The 14,313-nt window shown below is 33.0% G+C and overlaps 1 protein-coding gene across 3 annotated transcripts in view; it reads right to left on the bottom strand.

Annotated features, from left to right (window-relative positions):
• Dll (homeotic protein distal-less) overlaps positions 1–14,313 on the bottom strand; it is a 90,248-nt gene that overhangs the window by 62,815 nt on the left and 13,120 nt on the right. For all 3 annotated transcript variants that reach the window (XM_013321814.1, XM_013321815.1, XM_013321816.1), the window contains exons 2-3: positions 11,975–12,466; positions 1,358–1,545 (exon numbers count right to left, since the gene is read on the bottom strand). In XM_013321814.1, the coding sequence (XP_013177268.1) occupies positions 1,358–1,545; positions 11,975–12,308 (522 nt within the window). In that variant the 5' untranslated portion in view covers positions 12,309–12,466. The remainder of the gene's footprint in view (positions 1–1,357; positions 1,546–11,974; positions 12,467–14,313) is intronic.

Here is a 14,313-nt window from a genome sequence, read left to right as displayed (position 1 = left end):
TATGTTTCTGAGACCGAAATTCAAATTTGAAACATATTGTTATATCTGTTTTGTCAAACATAATGACAGGGATGGCGATATGTTATATATAGAGACTGTGATCTCAAAAACCAACCGTAATTTGAACAGCTTATTTAATTTTAAACACGAATAAATGACCTCAAAGAACAATTAACGTAAGTTGTAATTGTAATAAATTTCTTTGAATCTGCAATCTAGAATTTTGTAACTAACACCTTTTTGTACATAAAAATCTTGTTTCACAGTATGTGGTCAACATAATAAATAATTAAATTTAACATTTAAATTTCATATAAATTAAAAGCTATTTTATTCTTATGTGCAAAATAAATCATTAGCAATTTTCCTCATGAAACTATCATTCATTCAAATAAATTCCAGTATGATATCTTCCCGCGTCTTTGAGAAAAAGTGTCTTGACAGACAGACGGACAACAAAGTGATCCTATAAGGGTTCCGTTTCTTTCCTATGAGGTACGGAACCCTAAAAAGAGACATAACTAATGTTTCGTATGTCCTTAGTTTGAACCCACTTTAACGAATACCTACGCGTAAAAACAAAACACAACAGAAAATAATTACAACATAGAAACCAACTTGTGTTTGACAGAAATTAAAAAAAAAATGTCTTTTAATAACACCCTTCCACAATCAACTGTAGTTTCGAATATATTCGTATAACTTTTTATTCTAATGCCATTAAATTAGAGTCTCATTTTATTTGCACATAGATTTAAATAGGTGGTGAAGAAAAAAAATCTAAGTGAACGAACACACTCGTCGACTAATTACTGGGCCAGTGACATAATTACTATGCTGGATAAACGCCGCTGGTACTGCCTTTTTTATCGTACATTCAAAAAGATACCTAATGTTATTGTTACTTACTATACTAGTAAATAGTTTAACTACCAAATAGTTACGTTAAGTAATCTAAGTTAAGTAGTGTCAAAAATCTAAGCTAAGTGCCTTTCTTAGTAACCTAATAATGTCTCTAAGTGTGCCAAAATCGAATTCGTAAAGAAATTTTCACAAAGCAGCGAAGAAAGCGTGGTTATTTTGCTTCAATCAGGCTAGTCTATTTGTTCTATTTCGCCTAGCCCCGTTTCTAATTATATTTAGCACCATTGAATTAAAATCAGTCATAAAAACCCTCGAATTATGAAAAACATTTAAATAGTAATCAACTAATTAAAAATGGCTACACTGACGTATTACACTATAAACTTATTGAACTACGTGATTGTTGCCGTTTTCAATTAGTTTATAAAAATGTCTGATGAAAGTTTAAACAAAGAAGTTTACACTGATATAGTTTATTTCGATAATAACTTACCTGTGTTTGAGTCAACCCTAAACTCGCCGCGAGCTCGGCTCTCTCGGGCAATGCGAGGTACTGCGTCCTCTGGAACCTCCTGTTGAGCTGCTGCAGCTGCAAACTGGAGTAGATGGTGCGTGGTTTGCGCATCTTCTTTCCTTTCCCGTTCACCCGTAGACCGGGGTCGTCGGAGAGACCACATTTTTCTACAACAAAAATAAATAGTTAAAAAAACATATAAGTTATAATAAAAAAATATAGAAAAATAAATAGATGAATTTTACCAACTAGATAAGATTTCGATACACTTTGTTTAAAATTGTATAGAGAAGAGGAACAGGAACAAAAAATCTAATCCAAATTATCTTTACTTATATCTATAATTATGTTATAATTTGCTAACATATAAACAAGACTTTTAAAAGGATTAGTTAAAACATGTATTCAAAATATAAACGTAAAGAAGGCAATTATTCAATTAATTACAATAATAATTACATATTTATTAATCATCAAGTTACTTTATTAAGTTAAGAAATATTTAAGTTTAGAAGTATTCGGTGTAGATATGTTTAAATTGTGAACGCTAAAAAGACGCTAAATGCGCTAAAAATGTTAATAGAAGTGTTACTTATAGCATCGCTTAACGCGTGAATGTAACATGAAATATTGTTGGCGTGTTGAATTCATTTGCCGTTCGCAGTTCTAGGTTACGTAAAAATAGAGTAATAACTTCCTAAAATAAAGACGAGACGGAAAGCGAAGTTTGGATAAATTGGTACTTTATATAATTAAAAACATTTTTTTAAAAATACTATTATAATTTTCAATTACTATTCGTCGCTCACAACTCCATACGCAAGGAATAAAAAAACTTAATTAATACCCTGCTTTTACTTCCAGATAATATCCTATAAAAATGCCAAATATCAGCGAGATCCATGCAGTCATTCTCGAGACACTTTAAAACAAACATCCATCCATCCATCTTAACACTCAATTTTATAATATTAGTAAGATGTGTCATTGTAAATTAAATTTACAGTCTTTTTAATGATTGAAGGTAACATCTGATTTCTTTTTAGTTTTAAAATCAAAAGACCTCGATTGTAATTAATTAATTGTTCATGAATTAAATATTTCCTCCTCTATCTGTCTAATTGAATATTGTAACTCATTATAAACTGAGTTTAAATATTAACAGTTTGAAATTATGTTCTAAATTCAAACAGTAACATATCGCAGCAAACATTTTCGGCCAGCACTCACACCCCGCGTAATAAATCAACGAACCCAAAACGATGTAATAAATCTATAAAATAAATATACGAGCCATACGATACAGCTCGTGAAGGCTGCGCCATCCATTCTGTGAAATATATGAAAGCGAGTCGCTACTTGATAATAGTCAGTGGTAACTTGTAATTACTGCCTCGGTATCGCCGTATCTGATCGCCGCAAGACCAACAGACCGACACCCGCCGATTTTGGCGATGCCAGTCGAGTATCCGAACTGAATATGTCGATAACATATTTTTTATTTTTTCAAATTTAGAACGTTCCACGAAATTCATCTATGGTGCCATGTTGCTTTTTATAATATAAAATTCAAATTTAGAACATTTTTTTTTTTCATTTAAATTTGTTTTGATTAAGGCTCTACTGAAATAGAGTAAGTGATTTTTTTAAGGCGATGTCACATGTGATATTAAAAAGTTATTCTTTCCTAAATACATTAAGCTTGTTGAATATTACATGATAGCCCAACGGCTGTTCTGTTATCGACAAAAAGTATTTACAATGGTCAAGTCAAATAGAGTGCAGTCGAATTGCTAATCAAACGTCGCAACTGACAGGTCCCACTGTCACATGTCAAAAAATAGATCGTTATTGCTGTGTGCAATAATATCATATTTTACTTTGTAATACCTTTTCATTCCAACATGTCGTTAAAATGACATTTACAAAATACTTTCAAGTTCATGATATATGAATAAAAAGTAACGCGAAATAATATTGACAGACTATGATGCCATAAATGTTTTTTTTTTATTCAAACATAAAACTTTACAAGACAAAGGACGTCACGCTTCGATGTTTACGCAAAACAATTGACATGTGTATTACAGATTATAAAACATTACACACTAGCGTTTGTATGGTGTGTGTTACACGGATCGAATTCCGCAAAGAGGTTTTACACATGAAATCAGTTATCACGTCACTTCAAGCACGGTAATAAGAGTCATAAAGGCAGTATTGTGCTTGCCAGTGTTTGATAAACGAGCTCGGGTTAGCAAACAATTTTGCATATCGCGGGAAATCACCACTCACGCTTGGCCGGCAAAGATTTGAATTTCGAACGTAGTTTTATATAGTTTTAATTTGCCTTTTTAACACATTATTAACTTATAGTATTATTTTTATATTAAAAAAAGTACTTTTGAAGCGTTTAGATAGTCTTTCTAAGGCCAGTTTCCCATGACATGAGTTGTGTAAAAATTATATGTGTGTATACAAGAACATGTATTCACATACGCATGTCGGCATCCGACAGACAGACAGACAAAACAATGCTGAGGGCCCGAGGTACGGACACACCCCTGAGAAGTAGTGATGTTACTTTACCGAGTTGTCGATAGTTTACAAGTGATGTACTTTATTTATTTATTTATCGGTATTATTAATTATTTGATGATTTTTAAATCTTGATAATTTTTCAATCATAAACCGCCTATTCGTGTACAAATACTAAAACATATTATACTATCATTTGATTTTATTAATTGAATTAGTTTTTTTTAAGATTTAATTTGAAATGTAATGTTGTAATTGAAGCTAAGTACTGATATTTAAATTAAAAAATTGTTGCTGGCTGGTTTTTTTTCTCTTATACAATAATTAAAAACTTGTCTTTCTTGTTTACGTAACGGTAATCGAATTAATAAAAACCAGTATATACGCGTATCACAAAAACTATAAGGTCAACTAAAAACTAAAAAGAAGATATAAATAATTATTTTTCGCTTTGACTTTAATTTGCGTAAAATCTTTAATTGTTTCGACTATTATCTAATTTTACACTTTCCAATGTATTGTTATAAAGGTACAGTCGCATACATAAATATTTGATTTTGTGATTACATTTAAATAACTAAAATAAGCCTAGAAATATCTATTACCTACATTTATAATTTAGGTAAAAAAAACTTGATTTTTACCATGCCAACTAAGATTAAGATTATACGATGCGATATTTTAAGACATTCGAACTATAACCTTTTTAATTACTTTTTTTATTTTTTTTTCACTTTTAAGTACTAGTGTTTGAAATTGTTGATAATGTAATAATTCTATCAAAAATCTCAATAATATTAAGATAAAATATTTTTAATAAGGCACTAAGAAAGTGTTAAGTTTAAGGAAAGTGAATATTTAACATCTGTACATTGTAAGCCCATCTCTGAAGGCTGCTCGGCCGCTCCGCCCAGAGTCCGCCTACCGAAAAACCGAGCACAAAACGAGGCATGTAAAAAAACAATAAAAACCCTTCTTGAAAAACATTTATCCATCGGCATAAAAAACACTTTCTGTTACGCCGACGAGGTGTAGACGACCGGGACAGACGGACGATTCATTCGCAATTTTATATTAATCGATCACCAAATTGATGTGTGAAAAAATAACGCTTTTACGTTGAAGTAAAACATCGTGATGCAACCTACACAACCAAGGCGCCTGCTCTGGGCCAGGATGGTTGACTTAGACTTTGTCTCCCCTGATTTGGGTAGCCTCGAACCCTACGGTGGTGACAAGAGCTGACGACGAAATTTTTGTCATCAACATCACCTTAATAAGACATATAAAATGGACACTAAACTTATTAGTATATTATAAAATGGTGGATAAATTTACTCACTAAACTACACTGTAATTCATGACGTCTTTGTCCGTTAATATGTAAATAAAGTATAAAATAAACCGTAATTATAAATCGTTTAAACAGAAATCTCTCTTCTACTTAACCCGATGAGATGAAGCTGACGAACGGGCGTTTTGTAGCGAAGAACAAAAAAACATCTCCCGAAGCTCGCGGTATAGTCTTAAGAGGATCGAATTTAATTCTATAATTACTTTCTCTGCTTCTAATTAACTTATTTTAGTTCTTTTTTATTGTTATAAAATTGTGAATGAGTCGACTCAGTTGACGTATGATCTTTTATACGAGTACATTGCAAATCTTACCGCATTCAGACTTGGTTTATTACTTATACCTATAGTACTGATTGATACTAAATCTACACTAAGGGTCGCTCTTGGTAACCATTAAAACACTAGGTACAATATACATATAAAAGGGAACATCAGCATATAAGCTATGATCTACGTAAAATCATATGATTTATTTTTTTCCTATATTTTCTGACTTTATTCAACATTTATTTAATATGTGAACACTGAATTAATAACTAATAAATAGTTTCAGCGATTAAAATATTTGAATATCTAATTATTAAAATGTTTAATTTTATTCACAAACATTTTGTTGCTAACTGTACTTCAAAATATGTCTATTTTGGAACCAGTGATGACCTCGTAGAACCTTAGGGGTGTGCCGTATTCTTCGCCTTAGGAACCCTTTTGACTCTAATCTGATCCCAATCTTAATTCTTATTTTGAAGAGAATGTAATGTCACATAAAAAAGTGATTTGTAACTTTTAAAAGTATATAGCAATGTTTGAAATTTTTCTTGTCTTAACGTATAAGAAATCTTTTTATGTAGTTTTAAAAGATCCAAATTTATTAACTTAGTTTCATAATTCTTTTAATCTATTATTAGTAGCAAAGGCTATATTTAAACAATACTAAAGTCCCTTGTCCATTTCTTTTTATTCTTCATACATTAACTATATATTCCTCAGTTACAAATGTGTTATTAGTTTACACCAAGTATTAATAGAACCAATCAAAAGAGCGGCATCAAATAGAATTACTAATTTAAAAAAAAATCATAGACGTTTATAATTAGATATAAGGACAAAGCACTTGTCAAGCCGACTGTACCACACGCGTGCCGTACGCTCGTAGCGAGAGTTTTTCTACGAAAAACGTTAAAATTTTAACGTAAGGCAATAATTAAAACGAAGGAATAACATATTATTATAGATTTCTTTCGACCTCCGGCCATTCGGTAACAGTTGTCCGATGGCTTTCTATTGGAGGGCTACAAGTTTGATTTCTTCAGTTTACGGATATATTAGTATGCAAATAATAGTACAACGAGTAAAACACGTCTCGCTCGTCGATTTCCTATGATTTATTGACCATGCTGTTGAAGAAAGTTGTTGTTTTTGTAGGTTTTTTTTTAAACAACTATCAGTTAGTGTTGCTATGTGATCTTAAAGCTAGAAAACTAGCAAACAATTTACTAAACATAGCCAAGAAACTATGGGTACTTATAGGACTTCAAATAAATCATGAAGTTAATAAGCAAATATTATTGTTTATTTTTGCCTAACTTTATATTAATTGGAATAGGTTTGAGTGAAAATCTACTGATATAACACTTAACAGCAGTGACACACTACTACTTTAAACAATCCAATATTAACTTATAATATTCTATAATACACACGCAAAATATAGCGTAGACGTCTATATATTCTTAACTTAAAAATGGTATAAAATAATTAGCACTGTAAAATGGCATTTCATGTATGTTTTCGCAAAATTTAGCGAACACCATGTTGCGATTCCCAGTATCGCGACCATAATGAACATGGTATGGTGGTTCAAAGTGCCTGACGAAATATTCTGAGTCTACGTGTCGGTATGTTCTTTTAAACGGTGATAAATGGCCTGTTCGGTACTCTTTTGTTTCTGTTTTTTTCTATTGCATTACGTAGTTATGGCTTATTTAGGATATCTGTGGTAGAAAAACAGATGCTTGTTTTTTTTTTAGATATTTTTTCAGCCCTGTTGTCATGTTTCCGAATATATACACCAGTGTCTTGCGTTCTTCCAGAATATATACTTCTATGCAAAATTTCGGCGACATCTATGCTACTATTCTGAAGATACCGCCAAAAACATCCATACAACCATCCATCTATCCAAAAGTTTATAATATTAGTAGGATTGTCGGATAAACAACCAAGACGCACACAAGTTACACTTAGCTAAGTGATTAGCAAATGAAATAGAGCCCTCAAAAGTCTTGTGAGACATTTTTTTTTAAACCAACAAAAAATAACCGTATATTTCACCACAATAAAGCTCGACACAAACGTCCTAATTGGATAACAAATATGAGGTAATTAAATGTATATTAGTGTAAACACAAAACATAAGATTAACCTGTGGCTATTTGTCATAATAAATAAGTCTAACATTAGTTGATCTGTGCATTGTATGTATACTTTATAACTATATATATCAATATTTACTATGTAACATTAAAATATACCTATTCTGTTTTATGAAGTCCTGGTAAATGACCAATCAAGACACCTCATTCTGGCAACCAAACAATGCTTATATTTACCGATTTTTAATCTCCTAATCTTTATGAAACCCTGGTAACTACAATTCATGTTCCGACAGTCTTCTAATTAGGTTATAATACTAAATTTACCAGTTATAATAGGTAGGCTCCGAGCCCCTCGGTGGGGACGTGTAGTGAGCTGATGACGACTAAATTTAAAATCACGCAGTATTTATTCGTGTTCTTTAAGAATTTCAAAGATATATCTTCATAGGCCGGTGATGTTTGCGTGACTGACTTGCAACATAGCATCAAGGCAAGAGAGTAAAAGTTAGCCTAACGATATTACGTAACGCATTCTTTAGTTTGTTAAATTTGTGAAGGATGACCACTTCGCATGACTGAATATTACTGATGACTACGAATTATAATAATTCAATATTATTTATATTATTTTTTTCACACGACTCAATCCAAAAAAAAGAGTAAAGAAAACTAAGCCTATGTGTTCTTCAACACTATGTTCTACATCTATGCAAAATTTCATCGGGATACATTGAGTCATTCTGGAATTTCTTTCAAAAACGTCTAGCTAAAGTTTTACATTTTTAATATTATAGTTAGAAATAACCTGGACCTGGATGCAGGTAGCACAGGACCGGTCATCGTGGCGATCTTTGCCCAGGCCTATGCCCAGCAGTGGGCGACTTACGGCCGAGAAAGAGAGTTAGAAATATATTCATTACTTAGTCATATCTTATATCAGAAACAGCTGGTTTATAATTAAATTGACTCGATTAAAATACTACTCCAACAAGAATAAAGTTGGGAAAAAAAATGAATTTTAGGTCAAATCCCATTTTTATACGACTTTTTAGCATGAGTTTTTGGAAAATTGGCCAATGAATGAAACATCGATTCTATCCTCGTCTATTGTGGCGCAAACCAAGGAACCTGTTCTTTTAAATATGCAATCTTTGCAGGCAAATGGAAAACCTTATAAGTCTATTTCTACCAACTAACAATATAAATAATTCATAGATACGTTACTTCTTATAAGGAAATTCATTCTTTTTTCAATTCTATTATATTAAGTTAAACCAAGGTGACATTTAAACAAAAAACCATCAATGGTAATAGGATATCATGTAAACAAGATAACAAAAAACGTACAAATACATAGCGAACATTTTGTAATACCAATGGACCTTAACCTATTATAGAATTAACTGTTTTACTAACCTACTTAATGCCCCTACTGTTAACTAGATTTATGACACCCTTTAGCATAGTCCAAATTAAAATTTAATGTGACCAAAATAAAAGCATCTAGACAAAAATATTGTTAAAATAATATTACATAATAATGAAATGAGTAACGATAATATTTGGAATTAGCCTAGACTAGCTTTCATCAGCGACTCCGTACGCGCAGAATTAAAAAATTATAATAAGTATGTGTTCTTCCAGACTATGTTCTATATGTGTACCAAATTTCATCGGTATCCATCGAGCCATTCTGGAAGTACCTTCTAACAAACATCCATCCAATTAAACATTCGCTTTTATAATATTATAATACTAAGAAATATAAACTAATGAATTATATTATACGGTGGCAAACGAGTAAGTGGGCACCTGAAATTGCCGAAATAGCGCTCGCAATCATTGCTCATATACATACATGCGAAATTGCAGATGCGTTGCCTTCTTTTCCCTCAACAAACTAAAATCTCACTAATAATAATAACTATATTATTATTTATGCTTTTGTACTGCTACAAGCTAGAAACAATAAATTTATTACTATAGCTGACTTATAAATAAACAACGATATTTGTTCCACGTCAAAATACAACCCTGTTTGACATAACCTAAAAAACTTCGCGTGCAAATGTGATGCGATCTAAGAAAGTCAATGAAGTTATAAAACAAGACAACAGCCGCCGGGTCAATAATTTATAAAGGAATTGTTTCGCAACGTCCGCACATGTCTCTCCAGCGCACAAATTGGTCATGAATAAGAAACGAAAGAACACATTCGACCTCTAATTACTGAATTTATTATTTCTTATCACGCTAATCCAACGATAATACTAAAAAATATACGCAGAGCTAATCCTAAGAAATAAAAAACTGAAAAACAGTTTCCTACCGATGTTACATAAAGTAAAAAAAACACTAAAACCAACGGCCTTCGTTGAACGGGAAAACTAGGAGAAATCACGATACATTTGGGAAACTATGATACAGCGTGCATTGGAAAAGCGACCTTGCCGTTCTCCACGTTGAGCAGGAAACGTATGTCGGAAGGCATAAATTTACGGTTTAATTTCCTCTACACGATATTAACGGTCAGCATAAAAAAAAACTCTGCGCGTTTTTACTTAGTGCTCGCGTGTCGAAATGTTTTATTTTATTTTTCTTACGACTGTCCGCGATTCGGCCACACGACATCAATTTTAGAAGTGTATACGGAAACTTTGACACAGTTTTGTGTAGTTCAGTTAATTCTTATCTCAAATCGAAGTGACACGTCCGATAAATTGAAAATTACGACGCGGAGTTTATAATTAAAATTAATTTTGACCGACCCGAATTGATATCTTCAATTTAAATCTCCGTAAAGAAACTGTTAACGATATTTGCTTTAATTACTCAAAACCAACTGTCAGACATAACTACAAATGTATACAAATCTTTGATATGTTTAAAATAACTGTTCATGTCAATTAATCTGACAAAGCCTGTTAACTTGGACAAGACAGATAAACCAAACCTTAAACCAAGTCTTATTTTATCTAATTAACGCTACTCGGAAAATGTTTCTAATGTCCGTTCTATAAAAATTAAATCACTTTGCACACATATTACTAATATTATAAATGTAAATTTTTGGATGGATGGATGGATGTTTGTTACAAGCTATCTCCAGAACAGCTGAACGAATCCCAGTGAAATTTGGCAGAGATGTAAAACATAGTCTGGAAGAACATATAGGCTGTTAATTCATTTTTCTTTTGTTCCGCGCGGACAAAGTCGCGGGCGACAACTAGTATTTTATAAACAAGGCCAAACATTTCATATAGTGTGGAATACATTCTCAATATATTTGACAATCTTTTGCAAAGTTTGTCCATCACTTTGTGATTAAAGTTTGATGCGTCATAACGGTTACGTGACGTGTCAAAGAATTCACACAGGGTAAAATTATAGGCGAGGAAGCTTCATCAAACATTCAAGCATGACGCGTTTTTCAACCATATCACCGCGTCGACAGTATTATGACGTTACTCCATGTCACTTGGAAGTTACTTAAAAATATAGTTTAAACACTTTTAACAAATTGGCAAGAGAAATGTTCAAAATCATTCTTTATTTGTACCTAGTTCACATTAGTTACATACGGTACCTTAACTTAAGGTAAGATGGTACTTCGTGTAAAGCCCGAGCGAGTTGCTGGTATATTATGTAAGTAATATTACTAATATTATAAATGCGAATGTATGGATAGATGGATGGTTTGTGAAAAGATATCTCCAGTACGGCTTTATAAAAATTTGGCATATATGTAGAACATATTCTGGAAGAACACATAGGCTACTAATGTTTTGTCAACACCGCGCGGACGGTAGCGGGGGCGACAGCTAGTATAAAATACAACATCTAACCGTATGTCAAAATAGTCCCCAATAAAAAGTCGTAATTTCACACCTCTGAAATCAAAGTAATTTCTTATATCGATCATGTCATAATAGTGGGGTGGACAAGGAAAAAAGAAAAAGAAAAAAACTTACACAATTTCATAAGAATATTACGGTAATAAATAGGGATGACGCAAACAAAATGTGTGAATAATAAATATTTTGTGACACGTGGCTGTAACTTTTCTCTAACAACACTTGTGTCCAAATTGAATATTGCTATCTCTGTTTGTCAAATAGAAAAGGAAGGTAATGGACTTAAATAACTAGAGCTTAAGCAGGTTTTAAAACCTCCGTTTAATACGTGTTGCTATCTTTATTTTGTCAAAGATAATGACAGAGATGACGCTAAGTATTATACAGAGATGTTGGTCTAAGAAACCCACGATGCCATCTTAACAAAATAATAGTTAAAGTAGTTAAAATTAAAATAATAATGTACTCACCATCTTTAGGCGGACTGGCACATTGAGGAGCGTAGGACCCTATATGATAACCATAAGTGTTTTGGTGCATAGGAGGGAAGGGATAGCCTAATGACCTAGGACTGGGGAACCCGGACGCCTCGTGGGGGTTTTGTTGTCCCCCCGGACTTCCAAAATGGTGGGGATGCTGGTATCCGCCTTTAAACGGTCCATAGCCATGTTGCTGTAACTCTATGAAGGCGGATTTAGAGGATACATTAGTTGGGGTCGAATTGGCCGAATTGGAGATGTCGTGGGGGGTCTGCGAGCCTCCCAGGTGGTGGTGCTGGTGCTCCAGTGCCTCCTGGGTGGTCATCGCGGGCTGCGGGGTCGACGGGCCCCCCCCGTCCGATGACTGGGGAGGCCCAAAGGGATCTGTGAAACTCAGGTTGCCGGGTTTGTTGTTTGGGGATTGAATTCGGGTAATCTTGAGGGATTTCTACTGCTCCTTTTATAGTTAGCCGCCGGCCGAGCCTGCAATGAAAAAGAAAAGTTTGAATATACATGTTGTAATTAACAATATTAGACTAAAAACTAAAATAGTTTGCTATTTATCACTACAGCAGTTGTTTCTAGCTTGTAGGTGTTGATGTCAATAGAATGATAGGATCTTGCGTATTTATTTTCTTTTTAATAATAACATGCGAGTACAGACATCCGTAGCCAGTGTACTTGACAGCGGCCGATGATGCGTAACGGTTGTAGGTATAAAAAGAATTTAGACATTTCGAAAGGCGGCCGCCCACTCCCACGGGGTCACGAGAGTTCGTTCGGTATATTGTAAGTTTTCTGGAAAACAATTTAGCCGCCGACACGGTCAATTGATCCAATGAAGTGGCCTTAACCGGTCGATGAGGCGCACGGGCGGCGCGGCTCGTGTGGCCAACAAAGCTTTATAGCTTACAGAATTTGGAACTTTTTGACCATTACACGATTTGAAACTAAGCTTAAATATTTATCTGTAACTCTATAGTGCTATAGAGAGATATTTTCTATTATAAAATGAATAAATATATGTTTTATATCAAAATGTCGAATAATCAAACATAACCTTTCTGTTTTGAAGCTTATTTTAAATTAACCCGATATTGATTAAAGATTAAGGGTATTTTGTATACTGCCTATATTAAAGCATAAGTTCAGATTAGAAATATCTAAATATAATATTTATATATACTATTATTGAAGTATTACAAACAGTTTTATGAACCGCTGAAGGGAACTTTGAAGCTTTTAGATTGTTTGAAGCTTTTTACTATTACTGTCATTCAATAATCTGATATTCAAAAGTGGTGTTCATATAATCGTTTACCCAATTTGTTTATTAAAAAAACTAATTGGGTATCACCTCCAACGTAATCACATTCAAAAGACCAATTCTTTACTCGACTAACCCGAGAAAAGTCGGAACATTAAAACAAATGAACCCGAAGAATTGAAATATAAATAATAAAAAACCTTTTTCGGCAAGATCTTTGTGTTAATTACAACATCTGTTAACCCTTTCACTCGTATGGTTTACTCAATTAACCGTCTCCTTTCATCTTCGAGTCCTTTCTGGTCTCACATCTCTCGACGGCGCCTACAAAAGGTCGGGTCAAATCGTTTTGTTTTTTTTTCTTGTTTGTTTATGTACACGATGATCGCTGTTGCCAGTAATAATAATGTTTAGGAGTCAACTAATTGGTGTAAATTTTTATTGAAAATTATTACAAACAATTTCATTTATTCATATTTAAAAAGAGAATGTTATAAATTCATTATTCGTAATATTTGTAGCATCGAGTTTTTAAGCTTTACATTATTAAAGCCTACGAACTAAAGATGTAGTCACAAACCTTTATCTTTGATTTTTGACACCAAAATCGCGATATAAAACATATTGTTATTTCTGTTTTGTCAAAGATGATGAGAGGGATGACGATATGTTTTATACCAGTATTTTGGTCTCAGAAACCAACGATAAAACAAACAAAAATTGTTCAATCGCGCTTTTGTTTTTAAGAACACTGACAGACCTCTTACTATTTACCTTACTTTTGCTCGTTTTCATCCAAAACAAAATAACTTAAGAATATGTAACCTCCTTGTTTCATTTGAATACAAAAATGAGAATACGTTCAGTCATCATCAGAACACTATACGTCCCCACCGAGAGGCTCGGAGCCTAAATTAAGGGTGACTAGGCCATAGTCAACCACGCTGGCCAAGTACGGTTTGGTTGACTGCACAGATATCTTTGAATTTCTTCACAGATATGTGCAGATTGCATTTCGATGTTTTCCTTCACGGTAAGAACGTCGGATAAATGTACATATGTA

The sequence above is a fragment of the Papilio xuthus genome, unplaced genomic scaffold, assembly GCF_000836235.2.
Source record: "Papilio xuthus unplaced genomic scaffold, Pxut_1.1 DF825946.1, whole genome shotgun sequence".
NCBI lineage: Eukaryota > Metazoa > Arthropoda > Insecta > Lepidoptera > Papilionidae > Papilio > Papilio xuthus.
This window is presented reverse-complemented; position numbering and strand designations above follow the sequence as displayed.